At 36.9% G+C, this 27146-nt stretch overlaps 3 protein-coding genes and 1 long non-coding RNA gene across 6 annotated transcripts; all 4 read left to right on the forward strand.

Moving 5' to 3' along the window:
* LOC106118171 (uncharacterized) lies at nucleotides 1-479 on the forward strand. Its single transcript, XR_001227908.1, has 2 exons — nucleotides 1-77; nucleotides 374-479. It is a non-coding gene; the product is annotated as an uncharacterized LOC106118171 (long non-coding RNA).
* A 571-nt stretch (nucleotides 480-1050) lies between these two features.
* Nucleotides 1051-7031, forward strand: DNApol-alpha180 (DNA polymerase alpha catalytic subunit). The gene is made up of 10 exons (XM_013312957.1): nucleotides 1051-1154; nucleotides 1241-1441; nucleotides 1557-1741; nucleotides 2075-2293; nucleotides 2361-2939; nucleotides 3136-3327; nucleotides 3414-3671; nucleotides 3906-4035; nucleotides 4112-6553; nucleotides 6717-7031. The coding sequence occupies exons 1-10, from the start codon at nucleotides 1139-1141 to the stop codon at nucleotides 6941-6943; spliced, it is 4449 nt and encodes a 1482-aa protein (XP_013168411.1). The 5' UTR covers nucleotides 1051-1138; the 3' UTR covers nucleotides 6944-7031.
* A 646-nt stretch (nucleotides 7032-7677) lies between these two features.
* LOC106118303 (uncharacterized protein CG7065) lies at nucleotides 7678-19509 on the forward strand. 3 transcript variants are annotated; one of them, XM_013312936.1, is made up of 23 exons: nucleotides 7678-7886; nucleotides 9073-9118; nucleotides 9214-9421; nucleotides 10987-11148; nucleotides 11268-11385; nucleotides 11486-11612; nucleotides 11768-11921; nucleotides 12244-12410; nucleotides 12783-12892; nucleotides 13112-13133; nucleotides 13205-13268; nucleotides 13401-13486; nucleotides 13837-13921; nucleotides 14163-14337; nucleotides 14462-14978; nucleotides 15267-15338; nucleotides 15409-15579; nucleotides 15714-16047; nucleotides 16157-16378; nucleotides 16601-16768; nucleotides 16899-17038; nucleotides 17227-17539; nucleotides 18015-19509. In XM_013312936.1, exons 3-23 carry the CDS (start codon nucleotides 9323-9325, stop codon nucleotides 19416-19418), a joined length of 4710 nt encoding a protein of 1569 aa, XP_013168390.1. In that variant the 5' UTR covers nucleotides 7678-7886; nucleotides 9073-9118; nucleotides 9214-9322; the 3' UTR covers nucleotides 19419-19509. The 3 variants fall into 3 exon arrangements, with proteins under 3 accessions (XP_013168390.1, XP_013168389.1, XP_013168391.1); XM_013312935.1 differs by lacking the exon at nucleotides 9073-9118; XM_013312937.1 differs by lacking the exons at nucleotides 9073-9118; nucleotides 9214-9421.
* Nucleotides 19510-21050: 1541 nt separating this feature from the next.
* On the forward strand, nucleotides 21051-26570 carry serpin-34 (serine protease inhibitor 34). The gene is made up of 5 exons (XM_013313019.1): nucleotides 21051-21661; nucleotides 22337-23917; nucleotides 24149-24427; nucleotides 25136-25277; nucleotides 26421-26570. Exons 1-5 carry the CDS (start codon nucleotides 21293-21295, stop codon nucleotides 26552-26554), a joined length of 2505 nt encoding a protein of 834 aa, XP_013168473.1. The 5' UTR covers nucleotides 21051-21292; the 3' UTR covers nucleotides 26555-26570.
* The last annotated feature ends 576 nt before the right edge of the window (nucleotides 26571-27146 follow it).

A 27146-nucleotide genomic window follows, 5' to 3' on the forward strand; every position in this document is an offset into this window, starting at 1 on the left:
AAAGTTTGGATTAGGGGACTATTTGGAGCGTCGGCAGTGCAGTTGGCGCTTGACCGGATCATATTTTACATATCCAGGTACGATCTCCGCTATATAGTAATGAGTTCTTCGAATTTCATGATAACATCTATCAGACATTCTTACTGTAATTACAAATTGCATACAACTGCATAGAAATTCAAAGATATGTGCGAAGTCAACCAACCCTCACTGGCTCTGCATTGTTGAATAAGACCTAGTCGCATTCTTGAGGGTAGACTCCGAGCTCCTCAGTGGAGTATAGTGTGTCCGTATAGTGAGCTTGATGATGACGATTTGTTTTGATTCAATGCATATTGTCTTGTTAGCAATTTTCTAAATATTTTACCAACAGAGAGGAGCTAATCTCTTTCCAGTGTTATTCTATTTCTCAAGACAAGAGTGGCACTACTACTCCAGTTCTATCAGAAAATATGATCTATCAAATAAACAAACTGGAACAAATAAGCATTTATCAAAGTTGGGGTATTTTGTTGGTGAACTAAACAATAATGGTATTATTACGAAAGCAATGAGCATTATGTTGCGTTCTTAAAATATGTTCGCTTTAGTCAGAAGATTAAATAAAATTGCAATTAACGAAATTGTTTTATTTTTCCAAAATTGTTTTCCCTCGAATAATACTTTCAAACGTCAAAACGGAAATTGACAGATTGATTTTTTTAGGTTGGTAGCAACGTAGACTTGTTCATAATATTGCTAGCATTGAAAATGTCAATTTTTATTCTCCGTTTGTGTATCTAATTAGTCAAGAGTCCCGTCTCTTATTTTATATACTCTTTGGCTAACAATTTGGATGATCATTTTAGAATTTTTGTATATATCCAACTTTCATCAAGGGATAGGGAAGTAAACGACACTCATTATAAAAAAATGCATAACATTTCATTTAAAGTTATCATAATTACCTACGTAAGTTTAAAAAATGCTCTTTTGTAATGTTCAAAAACCTTTTCTGGTTTCTGGTCAAAATGTTTTTTCGCGCCAATAATACCGTCAACAGTTCAATCAAAACTGTCAATTTCAATATTGATTTGCGTGGTTTTGTTTTTTTCAGTTTTATTGATATTTTTATGGAATACTTTAAATAGATATAGAGATGGAAGACTCTCTTGGTAAAGTGATAAAGAATCCATAATGCAAATGTTAATTTTCTTATATAGTGTCCTATCTAATCACCTAATTTTGCCATTGTTTACAGCCTCTTCAAGAGCCAAAAGACAAAAAGTTGATAAACACGGTAGATTCTCTGCTTTAGAAAAGCTAAAACAGCTTAAAGGTAAAGGTTCTAAACACAAATATGACGTTGACGAAATGGAAAATGTTTACGATACAGTGGACGAAAAGGAATACCATGATCGTGTATTACAAAGACAAGAAGATGATTGGATAGAAGACGATGGTTAGTATACTTTAATTTGATTTAAATAGATTTTGGAAACCAGTATAACTTAAATATGTCTTAATTAACATTTTCATTTTTGAAATAAATATTTTACTTTGCACAATATTTTAAGGAACTGGTTATGTGGAAGATGGTAGAGAAATATTTGATGATGATGTAATTGAAGATACTTATGTTGCTTCAAATGGCAAAGAATCAGGAAGGGGTATGAAGAGAAAAGCCCGACTAGCACCACAGGCAAATAGCAAAGGAAATATAAGAAATTTACTAGGAGCTATGCCTGTTAAGAAAAAAGAGGTAACTATACTAAAAAAAGTAATTGTGATACATAAAGATGAGAAATAAAAATAATATTTGTATTTTTCCCCTCTTTGCATTCCTAAACCACTGGACAGATTTTGATTAAACTTTGGTAAGATGTTTAGAGAATATTACAGGTTTGTGCCACAAAATAAAAATGTATTTTGTTTTGATATTATTTGATACATTTTAATTTTTTTCACATTTATTATTTAAAACCAGTCATTGATATTTCTCATACCACACTAAATACAAATTTATTTTGAACCTGGAAAAAAATGACAGACTAGCAATAGAACCATAACTTATTTGTTATATTTATTTTTTTAGGATGTAAAAATCTCGGATGACAATATCCTATCTGACATCATGTCTGATTTGGATGGCAGCTCAACATCCACTGTTGTCAAACCAAAACCTTTGCCTGTTAATAAATCCATTGTCAAAGATTCTAGTAAGAAGGAAGCTCAGAATTATTTCAAAAGTCTATCTATAAATGTTAAGAAGCCAGTACCAGTAACAACAGAGGAGGTTCAAGAAAAAGTTGATGTAAGTAAAATAAACAAGGTAAAACCTTTGTTTTGTTCTGAGTTATAAAATGATTGTAAAATTTCAGGTAGAGAGGAAAACAAATGAAAACACACATACCAATGTGCATACAGAACCAAAACCAAAGAAACCCGAATGGAATATTGATAAAGAAATTAAAAAAGAACTTGAAGATTCCGCTACTGAGAATATAGAAGAATTTATAACTCAAGATTTAAATTTTGATGATGATTTCAGCAACAACACACCAACTAACACGGAAATTAAAAAAGAAACCAATACTTTTAACTCTGTAACTGATGTGTGTGATGAATTTTTCAATGAAGAATTTGAAATATTTCCACTAAAGAAAGAATCGCCTAAAGAGGTGAAAACATCAAATTGGTCGGAGCAATTCAGTGAAAATCATAATGGTCCTTCTATTCAAACAGATGGACAGTTGCCACTCCAGACTAATAGTAATGGAGACAAAGTATTCAAATTCTACTGGCTAGATGCTTGGGAAGACAGATTTGTGAAGCCAGGAGTTGTTTATCTGTTTGGTAAGACATATGTTAATCCAACAAATAAGCAAGCAGGTTGTGTATCATGCTGTGTAGTGGTGAAAAATGTTAACCGCCAAATATTTTTGTTGCCCAGAGAATATGTGAGTATGGACAAAGCATATTTATTTAATTTCAAATAACTTATAAAAATATTATGCACCATCTTGTTACTAATATACAATTTAAAAAAAACAGTGCTGAGTTAATCTGGCTAATTACTAGAAATGAACACTAGTGTAAGCTGAGCTGAACATTACTTTCTTAGAAAATCTCTGATATAAGTTATGTAACTTTTAGAAATTAGACCCAGTTACATTTGAGCAAACGGATCAGGAGGTATCCATGATGGATATGTACAAGGAGTTTAATGAATCCATTGCAAGTGAACTCGGCCTCACAGAGTTCAAGTCAAGGAAAGTTACCAAGAATTACTGCTTCAACCTTCCTGACATACCAGCTGAATGTGATTACTTGGAAGTTAAATATTCAGTAAGTACTTATTTTAACAGTAAATATTATTTTTAGTCTATTGTATTAGTAACATTTGTGTTTATTTTACGTTCTCTAATTTTTAGGCATCATTCCCACCACCAAATACCATTAAAAAGGGAATAACATACAGCCATATATTTGGTGCTAACACATCTTCTTTGGAAACATTTTTATTGGAGAGGAAAATTAAAGGACCTTGTTGGCTTGAAATAAAAGAAGCGGAAAATGTATTAGCCAAAGTGTCCTGGTGTAAAATGGAGGCAGCTTGTGATAAAATTGAAAACATCAGTGTTATAAGAAATGGAATGGATTTAGAGCCACCACCAATTGTTGTTGCAACTGTAAGTAAAGATTTAGTATATACTAGAAATTTCTAAACTTATTAAAATGACTGAATTATATAACATGTAGATGTATGTTGGTGTTACCTCAGACAAATACCAGAAATATCTGAAATGGTTTGTTTGTAAGTTGGATTAGTTTTCGCTTAGTTTAGCAGAGAGTGACATCCGTATACTGTTGTAAAATATTTGACTATCATTTGCTAATTAAATGTAATGGTTTGATAATTCTAGATAAATACAAGGAGTGTCGTCGATCAAAAAACCAACAAAACAAAAATATTGATGCTAAGTTGTCTTGTACATAATAGCTTTCCTATCCATAAACCACCACCAAATCCACCATTTCATCAACATTTTTGTGGTAAGTCTTAATATGAGAATTTATAAACAATGGTCTACAAACATATAAATGCAATGATATTATTGTATCTTTTCAGTTATGACAAAATGCAATGAAATATGGCCATTAGATCTCAAACAGGCTCTATCACAATACAATGCAACTAAACTTACAAAGTGCGATACTGAGAGAGAACTGCTCAATTACTTTATGGTACAATTTTGGAAATTAGATCCAGATCTGGTAGTGGGGCATGACATGCAGGGATTCCAACAAGATTTATTGATAGGAAACATTCTAGATTTACGTATCCCCAATTGGTCCCGTCTGGGGCGACTCAAGCGTTCTGTAGCTCCTCAAAAGAAATTTGCAACTAAAGACGCCTTCTTAGGTAGATTAGTCTGCGACATAAAACTTTCCTCCATGGAACTCATCCGTTCTAGAAGTTTCGATCTGGATACACTCTGTGTCAGTGTGCTCAAGATGAAAGAGGGAGAGAGAGTCGAAGTGGCGCTGGAAGATATACCTCGATATTATGAAAGCAGCAAGGACTTGCTGGAACTGGTTAAACTGAATATGCAAGATGCTTCCTACATACTGAAGATGATGTGTGAACTCAATGTTATACCACTAGCTTTACAAATCACTCAAATAGCCGGCAATATAATGTCTCGCACTTTAATGGGCGGTAGATCGGAACGCAACGAATTTTTACTACTCCATGCTTTTACTGAGAAAGGTTTTATTGTACCCGATAAAGTATATGGAAAGAAAGCGAGTGCCAATGATGGTGATAATGATGAAAACGAAGATGCTAATGTGGCAAAGAAACAAGGCAAGAAGAAAGCTGCATACTCTGGAGGCTTGGTTTTAGACCCTAAAAAAGGATTTTATGACAAACTTGTGTTACTGATGGATTTCAATTCCTTATATCCTAGTATTATACAGGAATATAACATTTGCTTCACTACCATTAAAAGAAAACTTTCGACTGGAACAGATGACGATTTGAGCAATTTAGTTCTGCCCGGTCCCAAGGCAGAGTTTGGTGTGTTGCCAACACAGATTAGGAAACTAGTAGAGAGCAGGAGGGAAGTTAAAAAATTGATGAAAACCCCTGATTTACTACCTGAACAATACATGCAGTATAATATTAGACAAACCGCATTAAAACTCACCGCTAATTCTATGTATGGATGTCTGGGCTTTACCCACTCACGGTTTTACGCTAAGCCTCTTGCGGCGTTAGTTACTATGAAAGGAAGAGAAATTCTTATGGATACCAAGGAAATTGTTCAAAAACAAAATTATGAAGTGGTGTATGGTGACACAGACAGTTTGATGATTAATACTAATTGCTTAGACTGTGATTATGTTTTTAAAATCGGTAACGATCTAAAGAAAGAAATTAATAAAAAGTACAGGCAAATCGAACTAGATATTGATGGAGTTTTCAAATATTTACTTTTGCTCAAGAAAAAGAAATATGCTGCCGTTGTAATAAGCAAGAATAAAAATGGTGAATTTGTGTTAACTCAGGAACACAAAGGTTTGGATATAGTACGTCGTGACTGGTCTCAATTGGCGGCGGAGGCGGGTAAATTTATATTAAGTCAAATTTTATCAGAACAGGCCCCGGACGATAGATTAGAAAATATACAAATACACCTGAACAAACTGAAAGAAGATTTATTGAGCAACCAGATGCCGCTGTCTTTGCTGACTATAACTAAACAACTTACGAAGAATCCCAACGAATATCCGGATAAAAACACCCAACCTCATGTGCAAGTCGCTCTAAGGCTTAATGCAAAAAATAGCAGGCGATTCAAGAAAGGTGACATTGTGCCATACGTGATTTGTGAAGATGGAACAGCCAACTCGGCTACACAGAGAGCTTACCATATTGAAGAATTAAAAAATTCTGAACATCTTAAGATCGACTATAGATACTATTTGGCACATCAACTTCATCCCGTCATATCTAGAATTTGCGAGCCAATCGAGGGCATGGACCCGGCTCGCGTTGCCGACTGCCTCGGCTTGGACCCTTCGGGCTATAGACAGTTTAATAGAAAAGAAAACACCAGCTCAGACACATACGAAGTGGAGAATGAACACGAGAAATATAGGCAATGCAAAGATTTTACATTTGTTTGCGTAAATGAAAATTGTAAAACTGAGAACAAAATACGTGAAATCTGCGTGAAATTAGACAAAGACAGCGTTATATTCTTAGAAAAATGTCAAAACCACAAGTGCAGTTTGAAACCAGTTGATTATTTGGCGTGTATCCAAAATCAACTGGCGATGCAAATCCGGCAGTACCATGCTCAGTATTACGCAGGTTGGCTATCTTGCGAAGACCCTGCTTGTGGTTACCGTACTGCGAGACTGCCTCAAACATTCATAGGTGGATACCCATTATGTAGGCAGTGCGAGAAAGGAGTCATGTTTAGAGAGTATACCGAAAAAGACCTTCACCTTCAAATCAGTTTCTTTTCGTACCTATTTGATCTGAGTAAACATATGTCTGCAAGTAAGTACAAATTAATTTTTAATAAAAAAAAGAAAATAAGGCTTGTAAAAAATTTAAGATCACTTGTAGTTATTAGTAAAGCGAAAAATAATTGCTAAAACCGTATGTTCAATTTAAACTTCAATATGTTATACTACTTCTAATACATTCTTTTTTCTTTTAGAAACGAAAACATCAACCCAAATAGTGTCAGCACTACAAGTACTGAAAGAGGCTGTAGAAGATTATTTAGCCCATTCAGCGTATTCCATTATAAGTTTGTCGAAGTTATTCAGATTTTTCACCGTTGATAACAAAGGTGGAAATAAAATTGCGTGTGATCCTTTAGAAATAGACATATTGCCTGAAAATGAACACATAGATGCCTTAATGGAGATGGGTGAATATTAGTGTTCTGGATGTATCATAAAACTAATTCCTTAATAAATCATGTTAGTTTTAATTTATCGTTGTAAATATACTTTTTGATAAATAGTTATAAACGAAATATCTTTTATTTCGCCATCATAAATCGCATTTGTATATGGATGGATGTATGGAGACAAAAGTCTGATACATTCAATCGTTGATATAGTTATATCCTACTAGCTGTTGCCTGCGACTCCATCCTTACGAAATTAAAATGAAAATTTAATGATAAGCCTATATGTTCTTCCTTGCTTCTGCTTCTTCTGTTCTACATCTGTGCCAAATTTCATCAGGATCCGTTGTGCCGTTCCGGAAATACCTTGAAACATCCATCCATCTAAACACTCGCATTTATAATAATACTAAGATATAGCTCCGTGATTATAATATAATCCGGAAATGTATATCTCTCACTAGTTTCATTCTTTGGCGTTGTTTCCATTTATTTCCATTTAAAAGAAAAGACGGACAAGGAAGCAGACAGCTGTAGAAAACTAAAGTAATTAATTATTATGAATAGAATTCTGCGAGTTTCTTTGAGTTAAGGACGTGTATTTTATTTAGCTACCTTAACTACAATAAATATGTTTTTATACGTGATCACAACTATATCGTGGTCGGGATCTGTCGGATCTCCCCTAGTTTCATATTTTTAAATGCATTATTTAATCTGTGATTCAGCAAACCATAATCAATATTTTACGTAGAGCTGTGCTTTATGGTTCTTTCTTTCACTTATTGTTTCTGGATTTCCAACCATTTCCAAAGCTTGCTTGTTGGATGGACTGCAGTTTTTGAGGTTTTGTGAATCTTATTCGATAACGTACATAAAGAAAATACGCTTAAAACTTGTTAAAAGTTTCAAGAAATAGTTAAACACAGGCAAAGTCTTGTAAGAACACATCAAGTCGGCGTCCACTGACAGGTCAGTAGCTAGTTTCATTAAAATTTTATGTAAACAAATTTTATTCGTGATTATTGATTAACTCCAATGATTTTATTTAAAATGAAAATAATAAAGGCTTATTTCAAAGTGAACATTTATAAGACTTTCTCTTAAACTCGCGTTCTCTGGTAAGTACATTTTAAATATTTGATAATGAACTCTGATAAAACTTTAATTTAATAAATTCTTCAATTTTGGCCAAATAAATACATTAAATAATAAATACAATTTTTCTTTTTGAAAAGTATTTTACGAGGTATGTGATAAGCTATAATTATAATGATATACAAAAAACTAAAAAAACTACATAAAACATTTATTTGCTTATTTAAACAAAGTGAAAATGCTTTGATACATGTTGATTGCAACTTTAACAGTTGCCAGTTGTGATAGGCTATATAATAGATCTGCAAGATATAAAATACTAAGTTATAAAATCCACTCAGTGTTTAGTATTTTTGGAGAAATTTGTAAGTAAAGTATTGTGTTTGTCACAAATAAGATGGGTGTCGGTTTTGCATTGCATTTTTTATATTTATTTATCATTTAGTAACTAATTTTACAAATACCATTTACTAGCATCTTCAACATTGTATCGGTTATTAGGAAAAAAAATACCACTTCATGTTCATTGCAAAACTGCAAAAAAATTACGATTTTTAGAAAAAAAAAATTATGGAGCTTAGTGATTTTGTATGAGACTTTTTTTTTCAAAAAAGTTGTCTGTACCAAACTCTTTCATTGATATTATAGGAAGATGTAAAAGGAGTTATGCTTTCAATTTGGTCAAATACAAGTTTTTTATGTTTCAATTCAATTCTAAGCTTGATATTATATTTGCTAATTAGAAAGAATGTAACTTCTCACCATGTTCTGTTTCTTAGTATGTTTCAAATAATTCAACATATTCATTGCTCCTTTATCTTAAAAAAAAGTTTTATAAAATGCTAAATAGGAAAATAATTTGGGCCAATAAAATTAAGTGGTAATTTAAAAGATCGCCATATTATAGGATCAAGTAGCCAGCATAAATAAATTTGGGATGTTTATTTATGCTGGAAAATATCTAGAAATGTCTTTTACCTCTTATTTTGTTAATTGAGTATCAGCAGATTATTATAAGACATAAATTGTTTCAATACTTTATGTTTTATCCACACTACAGCTGTGAACACCTCATCTATGTAAAGAAATTTGCTTGTGGAGAGGTTGTAAGTATCAATTTTAATAATTTTAATTTAAGTACATTTTCATATAAAAAGAGAAATTGAAGCACACATTATAATAACTGTGAATTCTTTCACAGAGCTGGGTGTGGTGTTAAGATAGAAGAAAGAAAAACAAAAATCATTTTTTTGTGAGAAAAAGTTTATGACCATATTGTGGTCATAAACTGTGAAGTGTAGTGCAGCAAGATGGAGCTGCCCGACTGCCCCCCGGGGGCAGAGGGCTATCAAGATACTGTTATTGAAGTACCAAAAAAACCCGATATGGATGAAACTGAGTGTACAAAGGTAAATATGAAATATTTATTTTTTTGAATGATTGCACATTAAAATTGAAGTTATTTTATAGATAATAAATAATTATTACAAGTCATAGTTTGTTATGTTCCTAATATATATTGCTATGCTCATGCTCTTCCCAAACCTCGGCTAAATCATTTGAAAAGTTACACAAATTAAAAACTGCGATGGAGTTCCTTTTCACTTATTTATAAATAAATATAATTTATACCTTAAAAGGCTTAGCTCACTATCAAGACTTATCATCCTGCCATATCACTATTTTAGTTTTTCCAAGAAAATGAGAAGGCAAGACACAAATTGTCTTCTATGGTTTATCGTTTCTGTAGTGGGAGGCCACAATTAGTTTTGCTACTTTTCTCAGCTTTAAAGTTAATTTATAAGAGATTGATTAAAGGGTAATTATTATTAAATTCAAGGTATTAAAAGTATAAGTATAAGGTATTAAAGGTATCAAATTTTTAATCAGTTTGAAACACAATATTTTTTACTGCTATTAATAATAGTTGAATAAAGCATTTTCTTTGGAAATTTTACAATTTTAGGAAGTTAGTGAGAAAAAGTGAAGTGAATTAATATTATTATGTTTTAAGTTAATAACATAAAAAGTTAGGTATAAATATTTTTTTGTGTTTTATAAAATAAAAGATGAGCCTGAATGTTATGAATTATTTGGAACATGGACATTGGGTGTAAATTATGACTAACTAAAACTACTTACCTATAATGTAATCCGGAGGGGTAGGCAGATACCATGGATTATTTTTCATAATATATATATTCTTGACGAGAATTTAATATGCAAATATAATATTATAAAATAATATAGGTAATTGTACCTACAATTACCTATATTGTCTATTTTTTCAATTTTAATAAAAAAATCTTGAAATTTATGTTTGGCGTTTTCTCTGATCTCCTTTGATATAAAAACAATGTTTGGTTTAAAACAATGTTATGCAAATAAATAACCAGAAAATAAAATATGATTTTTAATCTGTTTAGTGGCTTTAAGAGTTTTTGCAGACCAACAAACAAACAGAAGGGAAATTTGATATGCTACAAATAGATTTTTAAAATTATAGGATTTTAATTCACTGGTTTCTGATTTATTATTAGAAATGTTTATCTTCATTTATAATTAACATACCCTGCATTTGTGAAAACAATCCAGAACTATTCCTTTATACTTTTTTTCCGTTACATTTCGTGCGCGAATATACGTGATATAGTGTAGGAGTTTGTGTTTTTCACACTATGGATCTGTTATCACAAAAAAGTTTTGTAAAGTTCTGTGGGCTGACCACAATATGCAGCTTGATGTCGTCTGATGCGAGGTGAATCGGTAAGTAACTATTACGAGCAACGCACATATTCCGGAGTAAATTATAAAAATATATAAATAAATGTATAAATACTGCTTTATTTGTTTCAATTTATCCCACGGTTTATATAAATTATTAAAGGGTGAAATTGAATGGCTTTCCTAGATGGAATCGCCTTATTGGCTATCAATTGATTTGATTTGTTATGAATTTGGTATTGTTTTGCAGGCGGAGCAAGAGTTTCAAGCGCACCTGAACAGTTTGAAGGTGAAGGTTGAAGATGGAAGCATCAGGTGCATGGTGGAGAGACGCGGGCGCGACGTGTCTCACAACTGGATCTACTTGTGCTACCCCTGCGCCGCCGTCTGCTGTGGAGAGAACATACTACAGGTAAACTTTTAAACCCTTAAAAAAATTAGTAAAATTTAGAGGAAAGACAAAACAGTAATTGTCGCCTTAAGTAGTCAATAATCAAATGGTCTCATCCGCTGTAAAATGTAAATTTTCAGATGCATATATCGGGAAAGAAGCACAAAACCAAGCTATCTATTAAGAGTGTTTGGCCACCTAGCATTTTCGATAATCATCCTTACATACTCAAAGAAAAGGGGATAATCAAGACTGGAGGTAATTTTTCTATTAATAAAATGTTTTTATAACTTTAAATAAGAAAGCAGTGGAAAATGTACATTTTGCAGTTAATGATAAAAAAATATATTTTGTTTAGCTGCAACACAGAAGCTCAATCTGAAGATGGCGGAAGAAGTTTTTCTTCATCAAAACTTGGAAATGGATATGAAATATCAAAAATACAGAGTCACTTGTCACATTCAGGAGACATTGGATCAAGTCAAGTGAGTTGTTCGCTATTTTTTAATATGGATGGTTCATGTTTAGATTTAAATAATGTGATAAATTATTTAACGTAAATATTTTGGAACTTAAACGTAAATGTGCGAGGTTATTTACAAAATTTAAGTAACTAATTTGATTCGATACTTGTTTGCAGGGCGCCGCTATTGGGCACGGAGTACCTGGTGGAGCACCCGCCTGAAGGGGACAACCAGGAGCCCTCGTACCTGTGCACACTGTGCTCCAAGCAGGGCCACCAGCGCACCATAGTCAACCACATGACATGCTACCATCATCGCTGCAATTTTTTTGTATGTAACTTACAATATATTGAAATATCAGTAGTATTAAAAAAAAATACTAAAAATATATATATTTTTTGTAACGTTATTCCAATTTGTTTGGATTAGTATATTGATATTTAAATGCTAAACATTGTTTTTCAGTGTTTCAAAAAACTCTGAAATTGTCAATTTTTATTTATAACTATCGGTTGCCCGCAACTTCGTCCAGTAAAAAACGTTCCACACTTTTCGCTAAAAACAACAGAAATACATTTAGACATTTTAATTTTTATTAATTGTATAAACATAATATGAATGTGTTAACTATATTAATTAACTTGTCGATCAGTCTCGTCACTTCTACAAGGCGTCAAAGCTGCTAGCACCGCACCGACGTCGGCTGAACGCACGTGTGGGCGTCATGACCGTTGTGAACAGACTGGCGCAGCGCATAGAGGACAAGTACGGCCGCCTCAAGCCTGTCAACATCGACAAGGAGGAGTTTGATAGAGACAAGTCAGTATACTTCATCATCATACATGTTAACCATATGTTAGAGACCTCACAAGACTGGCTAAAAGTTACCGGAGACCTTATTCTACTCCCCTTTTCCTTCCCATCCTTTTTTATAAGGTAGAGATGGGAAGGGAAAGTGGATTCGACAGAGGAGGAGGCGCATAGGAAGCAGATGTATCTTTTTTCTTTGAGTCTCCCCTCCTTCGATTGAAGGTAGGCAACGCATCTGCAATTATGAATATCTATGGGCAGTTGTCTGTTCTAGTATTAAAATCTTGTACAAGTAAATTCGCTAAATATTATTTTTTTAATTAAATGGCTTTACTTGATTAAAGTTTGAAAAATAACTAATAATTTGTGTTGTTTGAACAGGGAAGCGATAATCCAATGGATTTTCAAAGGATACCACTTTTCCGAAGACCTTGGACACACTTTTGAAGAAGTTGTGGACGAGGAGTTGATTAAATCGCTTACTGAATCCAGTGAGTTCATGCATTTATAATAATTTTATTTTTACACATTATTACGATAACCAGTTATAAACTTTATCAAGATATACTCTTATCATGAGCTGAATGTAATAATCGGAATTAGAATAATATATAAATCTGAGCAAAAATCGCTTCATTAAATCCTATAAGTATTTTTTATTGGTATGCGTATGTTTTACATTATTTTAATGAATTTTTATCTTCTTCCAGCTAAGGAAAAAAGAGAAGAAAGGTAAATATATCTATTTTATATGTTTTTCTTAAAAATCATGAAGATGTTATAATTTTGATTATTTTTTTTAGAAATCCATCTCCGCCCGTGGTGACTGCGCCTGCTCCTGCTCGACCTCGGACCACATCAACTAATGTGAGTTTACTTTGAATAAATTTTATTTTATAAGAATAATAAACATTAAATCAATATTAAATTAACAGCAAATGTTCATATTATATGAAGAATTACTAACATTTTATACGTTAACGTTATAAATGATGTCAGACTGGTCTGGAGCGCATCGGGTCTGTGGAGTCGTTGTCCGATGTCAGTGATGAGGAGTTGCAGCGCGACGGACAAACAATCAACAAGTTTGTATTATATCAATACATAAGCTATAATATTTACCTTCACAGGGTCTAGCACGAAATGTGCAAAAAAGTGTTCGTAACAAATTTTATCGAAGACGTTACTAATAATTTGTAATAAATTTTCGTAATGTCATATCTCATACAAATTTTGCCTTATTTTACTGTGACCAAAACGCTTGACGCAGATACTCTTAAAAGACCCTGCGATGAGTGATGCTGCAAAGATCTCCAAACCCACGTTATACCTCAATTTACTCTGAATTAAGCAAATTTAAATCTTTTCGATTAAGCTTCCTAGTTTTTGACTTTGCTTAGTCCCAGTAGTTTCAAATTGTAATGTTTCATTTCAGAGAAAAGAAAGAACAAGACCAGTGCCCGAACAACCGTGGCCAGTTTCGCTCACGTTATGTCGTTAAAAATGCCCCAGATAATAAAGTAAGTAATCAATTTTACTAAAGTACCTTTAAAAATATGTGAAATAAGCTAATCTATGCCAATGTTATAGGATTTAAAAATTGATAGCGCATTAATCTATTATATGAATTTCTTTACTAATAGCTAAAGCTAAATCTCTTTGAAGAGCTAAAGTTCGACCGGGTTTTTAGATAAAATTCAATGCACAGGGAACAGACATATATTTTTACTTATATTCGCAATAACTAACATTACTTATCAGGCGAAGCCGTATCAGAAAAACTACAAAATGGTCCTACTGTATGAGAAGAAGCGATTAGCTATAGATGCGGCCAAAGAGACGCTCGCCTACCACGAGAAGAACCCCGAGAAGCATCCGCTGTACCCTGAGGAGTGGAAAAAGTTCTGGAACAAGCGCTACAAGGAAGTACAAGCCGGTATGCTCATTTATTATTAACACAAATGTTTACCTACAATATGATATGTGTAATAAAATTTTGTTAAATCCTTTTTTTTTTAATATATTCAGTAAAAAAACTATGTAAAATGAATATATTGCAGAGGGCAAAGATCCATCGAAACACGATTTCAAATCGGAATGGATACCGTTTTGGACGTCGCGTATGAAAGAGTTACACGACGAGGAACTGCGGATTAATATCGCGGAGCTGTACCGGAAGATGGGCGTACCGCTACCGGAGTCGGAGCTGACTAGCCAAGCCAAGCACCTACCAGAAGTAGGACCATCCGATGGGAGACGCTCGCCCAGCTCCAGACCACGTCCCAGATCCCACAGCCGCTCGCCTCACAAGAACAAACCGTTCGGCCCGAGGAGGAGGTCTCCTATCCTCAGGAGGCGATCACCAGACCCGAGGAGGAGGTCCCCTATCCCTAGAAGACGAACTCCAGACTTTAGAAGGAGATCTCCCGATATGAGAAGACGCTCTCCAGATATGAAGAGGAGGTCGCCTTACCTGAGGAGGCGGTCGCCCGATGGATACGATGGCCCGCCCTCACCTAAACGCAAGTCGCCGTATTCCAGATACAGGAGTCCGACCAGCTATCGCAGAGATAGAGGGTAATAACATCCTTATAAATAAGTTCACAAGTTCCACCAGGCATCACCATTCTATAGTCAGTTAGTTAGTTCTTGCGTTGCCTCTGATTTTATATGACCTTCATTGCTAGAGAACACCGCACTGGTTTGTTTTACCATGGATGCGGGTTATTTGTTTTAAATGGCTATATATTTTCTTTCGTAAAAATCTATCTCATCAATCTGGCATAAATCAGTAAATTATTGTGTAACCTTATTGTTGTTCATAAAGTCTTTTGTAATTTGAAATATGTGTGATTTATGACGCAGATCCCCAATAATGCGACGTCGCACACCGGAGCACCATCACAGTCCGGGCCGCTCGAGGAGCCCTTATAAAAGGTAAAATACAGGTTTATGAGTAATAATTTCTTTTGTACGAATGCTTTTTAAAAGTATTGTAAATATTCAGGAGGTTAGAATCGCCCGGAACGTACAGCAGAGAAGGGGGGCGTCGCAACGTGAGCCCGCTGTCGCAGCGCGTGGAGCATCGCAACCTCAGTCCCAGGACGCACGCCGCGCACACAGCGCAAACTGCTCCCTCCCTGCAGACCGTGCTCATCTCCGACGAGGAGCTCAGGCCGTATGGATACTCTTTTCTTATATTTCATCTAGTGATAGCCCTCTTAACATAACCTGGACTTAAAAGTTTTAAATTACTAGAGTTTAATCCAATATTTTTTTTTAATTCCTCAAAACATTTTATTGTTACAACAGTGACGACGGACTTTCACCCTGGAACTCTGACAACGACATCGATTCGGTGGACTCTATAATAGAGAGACGTTCGCATAGCGCCAGCGTGGCGTCGCGTTCGTCACGCAGCGCGCACGGCCCGCACGGCGGGCACGCCTCGCACATGGGGCACGGACCCCACGTGGGGTACGGCGCGCGCCCCGCCTCCGGGGCAAAGCCGCCCGCGCCGCAAGATTTCGGACCCACCGACAACGTGATCGCCACGCTGCGCCTACTCGTTGCGCTCGAGGACTACCTCGGCAGTCTCGGACCCAAGGTCGTGGACCTCCTCACCGAAGCTCTCAAGATGGAAAAGGTTGATTGGTGTATATTGCTTACTATTTTAACTTGAGCACATTTACTAGATAATTTGTGGTTCTACTAAAAAAATGTACATATTATTTGAATGTTGACCGTGTGAAAAGGAAAAGGCGAACTCGTCGGAGGAGCTGCTGGAGCGCGAGGGCGCGGTGGCGCTGCTGGAGACGGCAAAGGAGAAGCTGAAGGGCGCGGCGCAGGCGGGGCTGGTGACGGGCAGTGCGGCCGCAGCCGTGCGCGCCACCGTCGTGCGCCTCGCCGCCGCACTGCACGAGGCCGACAAGCGCAACCGCGACCGCGACACCAACGTCACCACCGGCCGCAAAAAGGTAACACTATCATAGCCACAACACAAACTCTAAAGCTAGCCATTAACCAAACGTCTTATGTTTGCAAAGTTGAAGCTTTTTTAGGTTGTAGGTAAATTTGTGTGCATAACATATCAGAGCTACCAAAAAAGGTCGTTTTCGAAATGCACAGTTCTTAAATATCAAAAATTAATTGTGACTCTTAGGTATAATGTTGATTTAATATGGTGTGTTATGTGGCAGAGTGGAGGCGGTGTGGAGTCGAAGTGCGCAGGTGGGGGCGCGGTATCGGTGGCGGGCGTGGGCGCGGTGGACCGCGCGGAGATCGCGGCGCAGATGGCGGCCGCGCTGGTGGCGGAGGGCCGCACCGACGTCTCGCCGGAGGAGCTTGAGCAACTCATCGACGCTGTTGTGAGTGTTGCCCTCATCGCAGTTATAATGATCCCATCTCAAATATACTGCGGAGCCAAATAGAGTAAAGCGACATTATAAAATGATTACATTGAAATTGACAGCTAAATTACTGATTTGTGTCCGTTAGGTCGGAATGGCAGAAGCAAAGAAACGAGAAAGCGAAGCAAAGAAAAAAAATCAATTAGCATCGGAGAGCGCACCGAGTGCGACCCGCGCCGGCACCACCAGCGCGCTGCAGATGCTTCAGTCCGCATACGATGACCCGAAGTAACACATTATCCATCTTTTGCTTAAGTATCCTAGGAAGTAATTTATATAATCTGTATAAAATCTCGAGGACAAGTATGTAAATTGCTTTATTGGAACGTGAAACAAGGTTAAAATAGTTAAATGATCCGCATTTTATTTAATTACAAAAAAAAATAAGATATTGTAATTAAAGTTGTTTACGACAGTGCCCCGCCGCCTAAAGATGATGCATCGGATGCAATGGACGGCCTGTCTGACTCGGACCTGGAGACGCTGCTGAAGAACTTCAACGAGCTGTCGGCGGAGGAGCAGCACAGCCTGATCGCGTACCTGAAGAAGCTGGAGGTGCGCGCGCCGCAGCGCGTCGAGAAGCTGCGCCGGTTTGTGAGCGCGGCCGCCGCCAGCGCCTCCGACCACACCCACGACCGCGACCACGCCCACGCCCACGCCCGCCCACACAACCACGACACGGACCTCGTCACCATACAGAGTGATGACGACGACTACACTGTCGAAGAAGTGAGACATTTTTATTATACATTTGTATACACTACCGAGTTGCTAGCCTACACTCGTGAATGATAAATAGTTAACAGAATAATAATATAGCTTAGCTTTACTTACTGAAAGAGTTTTGAAATTAGGTTTTTTTAATTGTATGTTAATTTGTTGCGATTTGCATGTTTAATTGTTTAAACTTTAGTAACAAAACAAAATATGAATCGGCTAACATTCACGCTGAAATTCGGTGTCGGCGCCACAGACATAAATCTGCAAGTTTTTATAAATCGGTCGGTTACTATCGTGAATATATAGTTGCGAAATATTTTTTTTACTCGTACTAGGTAAGTTCTATGAAGCAAGAAGTACTATATATGAACATTTCTGTACTAGATAACGTGGAGAAAATCATTATAGTTATTCCTAAACCTTTTTGTAGCGTTAAATAAACCCGTCACAACTGATTAAGTTTACATGTTACCTTTTTTCGCAGGTATTTAAATCCGCAACCCAAAAAGTAAAAGAGAACCAAATCCAACAGGAAATGGAAATTGTGAAAAAATCTTTGGAAGAAACAAAAACTCTTGTAGAGCCAGCCGTTACAACGGAACCTAGTGCCGCGTCGCCGGCGCCCAGCGTTAGCACTGCATTGAATATATCCTCAGCCGCCGACCTGTTTGCTTTAGTGCATGCCTCGATACAATCCACATCGCTATCCAAACCTGCCGAAGTCAACCAGACCGCTGAGGTCGCCACCAACAACCAACCGAGATCTTTTGGAGACATGCCCGAACCACCAACTGTTAAAATTGATCCAATCAAACCTGTCATGAATCTTCCACCGCATATTACATCTGATTTTCAAAATCGGAAATCTCCTAACAATTATCAAGGAAGGACAAGTTCCCCTCAGAGCCAAGTAAGCTTTGGAACTAATGACTCCAATGAAGCTTACAATGATATGCAAGTTCAGAACAGTCAGTCCTTGAAAACAGACAATATGCAAACTATAGTTAACAATACGCAGAATATGATACAGAATAGACCACCTTACGCGGGAGATAATATGCAGGCACCCTACGTTGATAATAGACAGTTCTCAACAAACGATAGTTATCAGCCATTAACTGGTGAAAGTATACAGCCGCTGATGGGAAATAATATACCGCCTGCGATGGCCGATTATAGGCAACCAGCAGACGGTAGGGATACTTTCATGAGTGACAACAGGCAGCCCGTTCTAGGTAATAGGCCGCCATTAATGGCTGACAATAGACAGACTTTTCAATCAGGGCAGTCTTTTATAGGAGAGTATGGACAGACTCCAATAGAAGATAATATGCAGCCCACAAATGTCAATATTAGGCCACCAATAATGGAAGACAATAGGCAACCATTATATGGAGATAACAGACAGCCATTAATGAACGATAACAGACAAGGGGACGGCAGGCAGTTTTCAGTGGAAAACATTAGACAGCCCGTGCCTACCGGGAATAGGGTCCAAATACCACCATTACTAGGAACCAACATACAATCTCCGTTTGGAGACAACAATCAGCTTCTAGCGGATAACAGACAGTCGATGTCCGATAACAGATGGCCCGCGCAGCCAGATAATAATACTCAGTCTTTTGTGCCGAACGATCAGATGCAAACGGGTTACGACAATTTTAACCAGAATCGTTCCTTTAATCAAAGAGGGCGAGGTAATTTTAGAAACAACTACAATGCACAAGATATGAATCAACAGCATTACAATAACTACCAGAAAAACCCAAATACAAACTTCAGAGGAAGGGGTCGTGGCTTCCAGGGTGGGGGGCGTGGCTTCCAAGGAGGAGGGCGCGGCTTTCAGGGAGGGGGACGGGGACGCGGCAGGGGAGGAATGCAATAACAGTATTTTTATTAGGTTGCAATAATTTACGCCTTATGTTGTGTTTATGAATTGTGTTTTAATTACAGCTTTTAAATAAAGTATAATTTAATGAAATGCTATAATTATTTTACTTACGGATCAAGAACCCAGATTACTTGAATCAAATTTACAAATTACAGTTATATGAAAAAGTTCAATACCGAAAGGGTTAACATTAGACGTAAAAAAACGGCCAAGTGCGAGTTGCACTCGCGCACCGAGGGTTCCGTGCCAACCGACAATCGAGCCAGTGATGGTTTTTTTTTATTGCCACGTTAAATAAATTTTTACAGCTATAAGGGACAGTAAAATAGTATTTGATATAAATTCCAGCTTGATATCTCTACGCGTTCCTGAGAAAATGGGTCTTAGATAGTCAGGCGGATGACAAAATGATCCTATAAGGTTTCCGTTTTTTCCTTACGAGGTACTTAACCCTAAAAATTAGATGTTTTCTAATTAGGCCATAATTAAAGTCTATCAAGTGGACATAATAACAATAACTGTCTGCCCATCTTGCTTTAACTAAATGAAACATATTAAAGTATTGTGAAAGCTTTCCAGTTCTTTAAAACTCTTTTTCTATTTCTTAAGTGAATGTATAAAATTAAAACACATTAATCAGAACCGAGAATAATAGATTGTTATAACATAGGCTAGGAATATTGAAGTCATTAAGAACATCCTGTCTTTATCAGTGATTTATACACGTTCATGGGACAATGACCATAAGTCGATATCGTGGGACAAATCGTAAACATTACTAATAACAAAAATAAGCTTTTAGCAAGACTTATCGCTTTTTGAGTATTGCTATCATCTACATAATTGTGCAAAAATTTTTAAGACTTTTTGTTCAATGATATACAGGTTCCGTAGGAATGTGTAGTAAAGCATGAAACCGGTATAAAAGCCTGTTTCTGATGTTTGAAACATCTTATGACAATGCAATTTATTGTTGATATTCAAATTCATCTCATTGCATCGTTTGCGATCAGAAATAAGAAAGCATTCTCCAAATCGGTTCTGTAGTTTTGGAGCTTATTCATTGCAACCAAACAAATCAAATCTTGCCTCTTTATAATATTAGTTAAGATGATAACTTATAATTAGATTTGTACGTTTTGACATAATGTGTGGGTAGGCAAAAAAATAGCTAAATGTAAATTAACTGTGGATGGCTGTAGTGTTTTGGCAACTGAATAATAGATGAGTGCAGTGTTTTAATTTACATCCGTAATGTCTGAAAATTTTGATTACACGGAGGTAATGGCCTCGTAACATTTCGTATTAATGAAAACGTGGCTCATAAAAGGCTTTATTGTGGATAACTAAACTTTTACTTGGTAATTAACAACTTGTACAGCAGTATCTAAAAATATACTATTCCCTAAACATCAAAACTAGCGGGTGACAATGTAACTAATATAAAATGTGTAAAATCAAATCGACAAAATGTAAGCTCCAATAGCGGAACTCTATAAATCCACAACATAAGTTTGTAAAAATATTTTTATCGCTTCAGAAAAGATGGAGGATATATTTTGTAGAAAAAATATTGACCGTTGAAGCGCCTAATGTGTTAATTCGTGTAATAGATTTAATCACAAGTATGCGTACAAACACAGTTATACACGAGTCAAATGCCTCATTAATAATTATTAATAACTTAGGTGAGTGCGTTATTAAAGTTCTGATAGTAATAACGAATCTCATAATGTAAAATTTTCGCAAAAAAAAATGAAGAGGGCATTCACCGAAAAGTGCGAGTTCTCAATAATTAAATGCGAAGATTAGCGTAAAGCGAAACAAGGGGCCTCGGCTGGCACAGCGCGGTCACTACCGCGACCAACATGCGGCGCGCCGGACGCGCGGACACTTTCCTTTGCGTACGATTGTTTTGCTTTTACGCGAGTATAGCGATCGCGGCGGCCATCAAGTATGGGGTGCCTATTGAAATCAATCACTGGGATACAGGACGCAGTCCACTCAAGCAAATGGTGGACGTTACCAATGAGTTTGGGTTGAAAGTTCTAGCGGAGCATAACTTCTTGAACGACAATAACATAGCGTTCTCCCCGTACGGACTGATGGGAATAATGGTGGCGCTGTACGAAGGGGTGGATGGCGACTCCTCGTACGAGATCCAGCGCGCCATGCAGCTGCCCTGGAACAGGAATGTTATGCGAGTTGGCTTCAGGGATATACACCGTACGCTCAAAGTAAGTTGTCTAAAAATATTTATATTCGTAAAAGTTTGTTCTTAAATAAATTATCTATTTACATGTTTATACCTAATTTAAAAGACCTAATAACAAAGAATTTTAATTAATCTGAAAATATTTCAGTTGAACCTTAATGGGGAATAATAGTTGTGAAAATCAGAGCAATTTTTAGTTACTATCAATATTTCATTCAGTAAAATTTGTTTAGACTATATTGTGGTATGTAAAATTTTATTCTAAACCCTGAACGGCTGCAACAGGAGCAGAAGTACTAGATTCATCTAATTTTTGTCGATAACTTGGTCATAAGACCTTAATTTCTCAAATCTCCTTAATAAAATAAGCAGGGCTAAAATAAATTGTTTTAATTTCGACATCTCTTAATTTTGTTAATAAATTCAAGTATTTGACTGACCGTTGACTGATAAATAAACTTTAGCAGTAATCAAGTCATATCAACATAATATGTACACAGTTAAGTACTTAACAATTAAATAATATCGTGTATGTGAGATTTTTTATTACGACTTATAAATGGTCAGCGCCTTATACTTTTTTAATACTTCGGGTTTATTCTTAATGTTCAGTCCTATTTTAAAACAGTTTTTTTTTTTAATTATCCTCGTATTTATTTTCAACTTCTGTTCTTTCTAAATCTCACTATTTTTTCAGACATATTTCGTACCTGAAGAAGGATTTCTAGCTGGCCTAGCTCTAAATTCGGAAAATGTTATTTTCGAAGAAAAATACACAGAGATTTTGCGTTTCTATGGATTCGATATAGAAAGCGGTCAGACGACCACTCCCATAAGCACTACTACAAATGCTTCTGTGACCACCAGTCCAACAACCACAGAAATTGATAAAACATCTACGACGACATTAAGTACTGAGAACACTACCACCGAGAAACAGGAGACCACTACTAATCCTACTGAAATTACTACAACAGAAGTAACGCAAGAAACGACAACTATGTCTACACAAAAGATACCAACTTCTACAACAGAAAAATCAACGACTTCACAAACAACCCAAGCAAACGTTACAAATGGTACTACTTCTGCGACCACAGTCAGCAATACATCAACGACTCCTAACACAACAATGTCGGAAAATATTATAAGTACAACAGAAAGCATGGCCACTGAAACAACGAATGCCACATCCGGGACAAGTACATCCGCTTCTGGAACTACCACGCCTTCAACTATAACTACATCATCAAATGGAAGTACGGCAAACACCCAAAACACATCTACCTCAGAAAGTGTTACGACAACGACTATGGCATTATCCACATCTGCAAGCACAGAGAATATGGAAAATACAACCACCACTGAAAGTGCTACGCCTTCGACTGGAACTACATCTTCGAATGGAAGTGCGACAAACACCCAAAACATATCTACCTCTGAAAGTGTTACGACAACAACTATGTCATCATCCACATCTGCAAGCACAGAGAATATGGAAAATACAACCACCACTGAAAGTGCTACGCCTTCGACTGGAACTACATCATCAAATGGAAGTACGACAAACACCCAAAACATATCTACCTCTGAAAGTGTTACGACAACAACTATGTCATCATCCACATCTGCAAGCACAGAGAATATGGAAAATATAACCCCCGCTCAAAGTGCTACGCCTTCCACTGGAGCTACATCATCAAGTGGAACCACTCAAAATTCATCAACTTCAGAAAGTCCAGCGTCATCAACAGAAACTTCTTCGTCAGGAAGTACAACAAACACGACTACGCCTGGAAGCGTCTCAACTTCAACTTCGACAACCCCTACATCTGACACGACAACAGTTATGCAGAACACGTCAAGCACAGAAACCGTCACACTTTCAACTGAAGCCGCCTCATCATCAGGAAGTACGACGAACATGCAAAATACAACCACCCCTAGCAATGTAACGCCTTCCAATGAAACTATGTCAACATCTGGAAACACAATGAATAATACAGAAAGTATAACAAATCCAACACCTGTCAATGGGTCGATGTTGGGAACTGCGCGAAGAAAAAAGTCAATCGTCGATTATCTTTTTACAAATCCGTCATACGTAGAAAATTACCCAGTGTACAGGTCGTTCGACATTGGCCCTGATTTATCGGACATGGCTTACGGTGGAGACGAACAAGAGGTGTATTTCGCCGACGACACAAAAAAGCTTCCGCCTTACGAGGGATACAGCGGCAATCAAATGTTTCTGGCTAACGGAATCAAAAACGTCGAGGTTAGAGTTATTTATCTTTTCAGTAATACCCCGTGACGAGTTTATTGGTACAGGTGTCTTCAGACCGATTCAGACAGTTAACGCTTGAAATAAAAAAGATTGAACAATTGGTCGCGCTAATAATCGTTTCTAAAATACGAGTATGGTCTTGTAAATGTAGTCTTGGAGTTGAAATTTTCTTGAATTTTTTACCTGATTAGAAGTGAACAAACAACCAAACAAACAATCCAGGTGACGTATATGAGTTACGACGCGACGCTGGATCACGCGTACTTGCCGCACCTGGACGCGTCCGCGCTGCGGCTGCCGCTGGACAGCGAGCGATACTACCTGCTGTTGGTGCTGCCGACGCGGCGGCGTGCGGGCGAGCTGGCGCGTCTCCTGGCCCGCATGGCGCGCTCCTCAGATCTCTCCGATGTCTATAACGCGCTGAGACCAAAGAGAGTGCGCGCCCTAGTGCCCAGCTTCTTCGTTAAAGGTCACATCACACTAACCACTGATCTGCAAAGGGTGAGCTTGTATATGTTAGATAAGGTTATTATTATAAAATACACCACGTTATTTTTAAATTTTGAAACTCCTGGGAGTGACCTTGTACTTGCAACACAATATTGTTGTCATATATGACATGCACAGTTCTCATGTGCTTAAAGCGGCTCGTATGTCGTAAATTCTAAATAACGAAAGACTAATATAAATAGTGATAATGGTATTTTAAATTGGAGTATTACTTAATAACTTGCAACAAATTTCTTTGGTACCTTTACTACTGCGCTTTCAAGAGAACCTAAAAGAGAAATTATGTAGCGTACTGTATACACAACTACGTCCTGACACACAATAACATTAGACTAATGAACACACGTTTTGCAAAATTGTTACTACTTGCAATTGTGACCCACATTACTTCGCAAACCCATTCAGCTCGTACCCAGTAACCCAAATGAGGTAGTTTGATTAAAATCTCAATAAAATTCTGCCATCAACTAATTAACATAGTTCGGCCGCATTAACTTTCGATCGTAATTTGTGCGTGGGATTAAATTGGTCATTGTTAGCTTATTTAATAAAATCTTGTTAAATTTAAAATTAAGAATTATGTTTCAACTTAAACTAAAATAAAAACCGAAATAATGCCAAATCACTTTTTTATATTTTATTGATAGGTATAGACGTCGTAATCAGACAGTTCTGGATATTTCTCTTGGTACATTCCAGTTGGGCATCAGAAACGTGTTCCAGCCGCGGCAGAATGATTTCACGCCGATGACGTCACAGGCGGGTGTTTACGTGCGTAGCATCGAGCAGGCAGTCTCCGTCGCCATCAGGAAGTATTCACCGGACGAAACTAAAAAAATTGGTCTGTATTTTGTATTATATTGACAATAATATGTATAGTTGCTTTATTTGTTTGAAATCACAAACGTTTGTAAATTAAAGTGGATAAGCGATGCTTTATGGTTCATAATTTAAGTCCATGATTTTCTTTTATTCAAATCAATTAAAAAGTTAAATGGCTTTAATTTTATTAAACATTATACATTCTTAAATGTAAGAAAAATATATGCAAAAATGATAAATCATTTGTAAGGATACAAATGACGCGCCGCGCGAGTGTGCAGCGACTGGAAAGTAAACGACATAAACAAAGCGCCTTCAGTCTCGAATCCTGCACGAACAAGTGTCAGGTTCCGGTGTGATCCATTTAATTGGCAGGCGGCTGGAGGCGGCCGGGGTCGCACGCCGCCAGCTCGGTCACGCGCCGCCGCACAACGCGGCATCCTTGAGCCTCGCTGACGCGCTCCCAAAATTAACTAAATTGCACATAAATCATTACCTACTCAAATACATTGACAAACATAAATCGTCTCTATCAAATAAAATAACGGTACTATGCTACTATTTAATGAGCGATTGTTGCAAAAGCCGACCACCCGCATTGCGATGCAACACCGTAGACGGCAATTATACGCAAGCTAGTCCGAAGTAACTCGTTTTCCAGTGCAGAGATAAGATAATTGTTGTCAAAAGAGTGCAAATTCTGCGTTGGTAAGTGGCGAGATGCAGAGCAGCGGTGCCATTGTCTCCGCGGTGCGGTGGCGCAACGCGGCGACACGCGCATGTGAGCCCATTGATGCGTCCCGCACTTGCCGCGCACGCGCACCGCACGAAGCGACCACAATTAGGGAAATCGACCGCTGCACTCGCATTATGCCGACCTCAATGCCTAATCGCGAGATGAATATGATTTGCAGATTGTGGTTTCAATCAAAAAAATCGCTATAACTGATAACATTGATTGCTTCCTGTCGCTGGAAACGATTATTAATCATAATGTTCTCTCTAACGCAATGCGATTTGTTTAGTCCGTCTTAACTCTTAAAAACCTTAAAACTTAGCGGAACGAAGATATTGAATTTACGTCTCAAATGCTCGAGATTAGCAAAAGATCCGTCGATGTCAAGTAATATTGCCTGTAAATTAATTTATGAAACTGTTCCAGGGCACGCTGCGAACCGTCAACGAGCGTACTTCTCAGCAACTTATCCTTTCCTGTACTTCGTTATGGACGCGAATATAAACGTCGCTTTAATGGCCGGCAAATTAGTGGATCCATTAAATTCTAGAATATTATAGGTACTTATTTAAAATATAATCGTTGTTTTATTTCCATTTCCTCTATACAAAGATGTGTAGGATATAAAGATTACTCAGAATAAAAGGATTTTTTTTAATTAGATAAGCTTAACGAAACAATATGCATACTAGTAATTTCCAAAGTATATTTTTCATAACCATTAAAGTGAGCTTTATTAGCCTTAAATTGTTTGTCTTCTTCCCTTCCTGACAAATTATGTTCCTACACCAGGGCTGGCGAACCCAAAGACTACAGTATAGTATATAGTAAGTATTGGCACGCCACACAACATTTTGAGCACGACACTGTGGCCCACAAAAAAGGTGGCAAACGAGCAAGCGGCCATTTGTTTCTGCCAAAACATATAAGGTTGGGAAGGGGCGGATTCGTAGACACTGGCGATATGAGTATACAAGTTATTCGAAGATTTAATTTTATTGTATATGAAGGGCCTTAAAAATATTTCATTACTCAATTTTTCAAAAAATCTACTTCCTATTCCTGCGCTGGAGTAACAATTTAAGTGTATTTTCAGTTTATTCTATGTGTAATTGTGTCTGGATATCAATAGAAATTATTTTAGTATAATAA

The sequence above is a fragment of the Papilio xuthus genome, unplaced genomic scaffold, assembly GCF_000836235.2.
Source record: "Papilio xuthus unplaced genomic scaffold, Pxut_1.1 DF827597.1, whole genome shotgun sequence".
Classification (NCBI taxonomy): domain Eukaryota; kingdom Metazoa; phylum Arthropoda; class Insecta; order Lepidoptera; family Papilionidae; genus Papilio; species Papilio xuthus.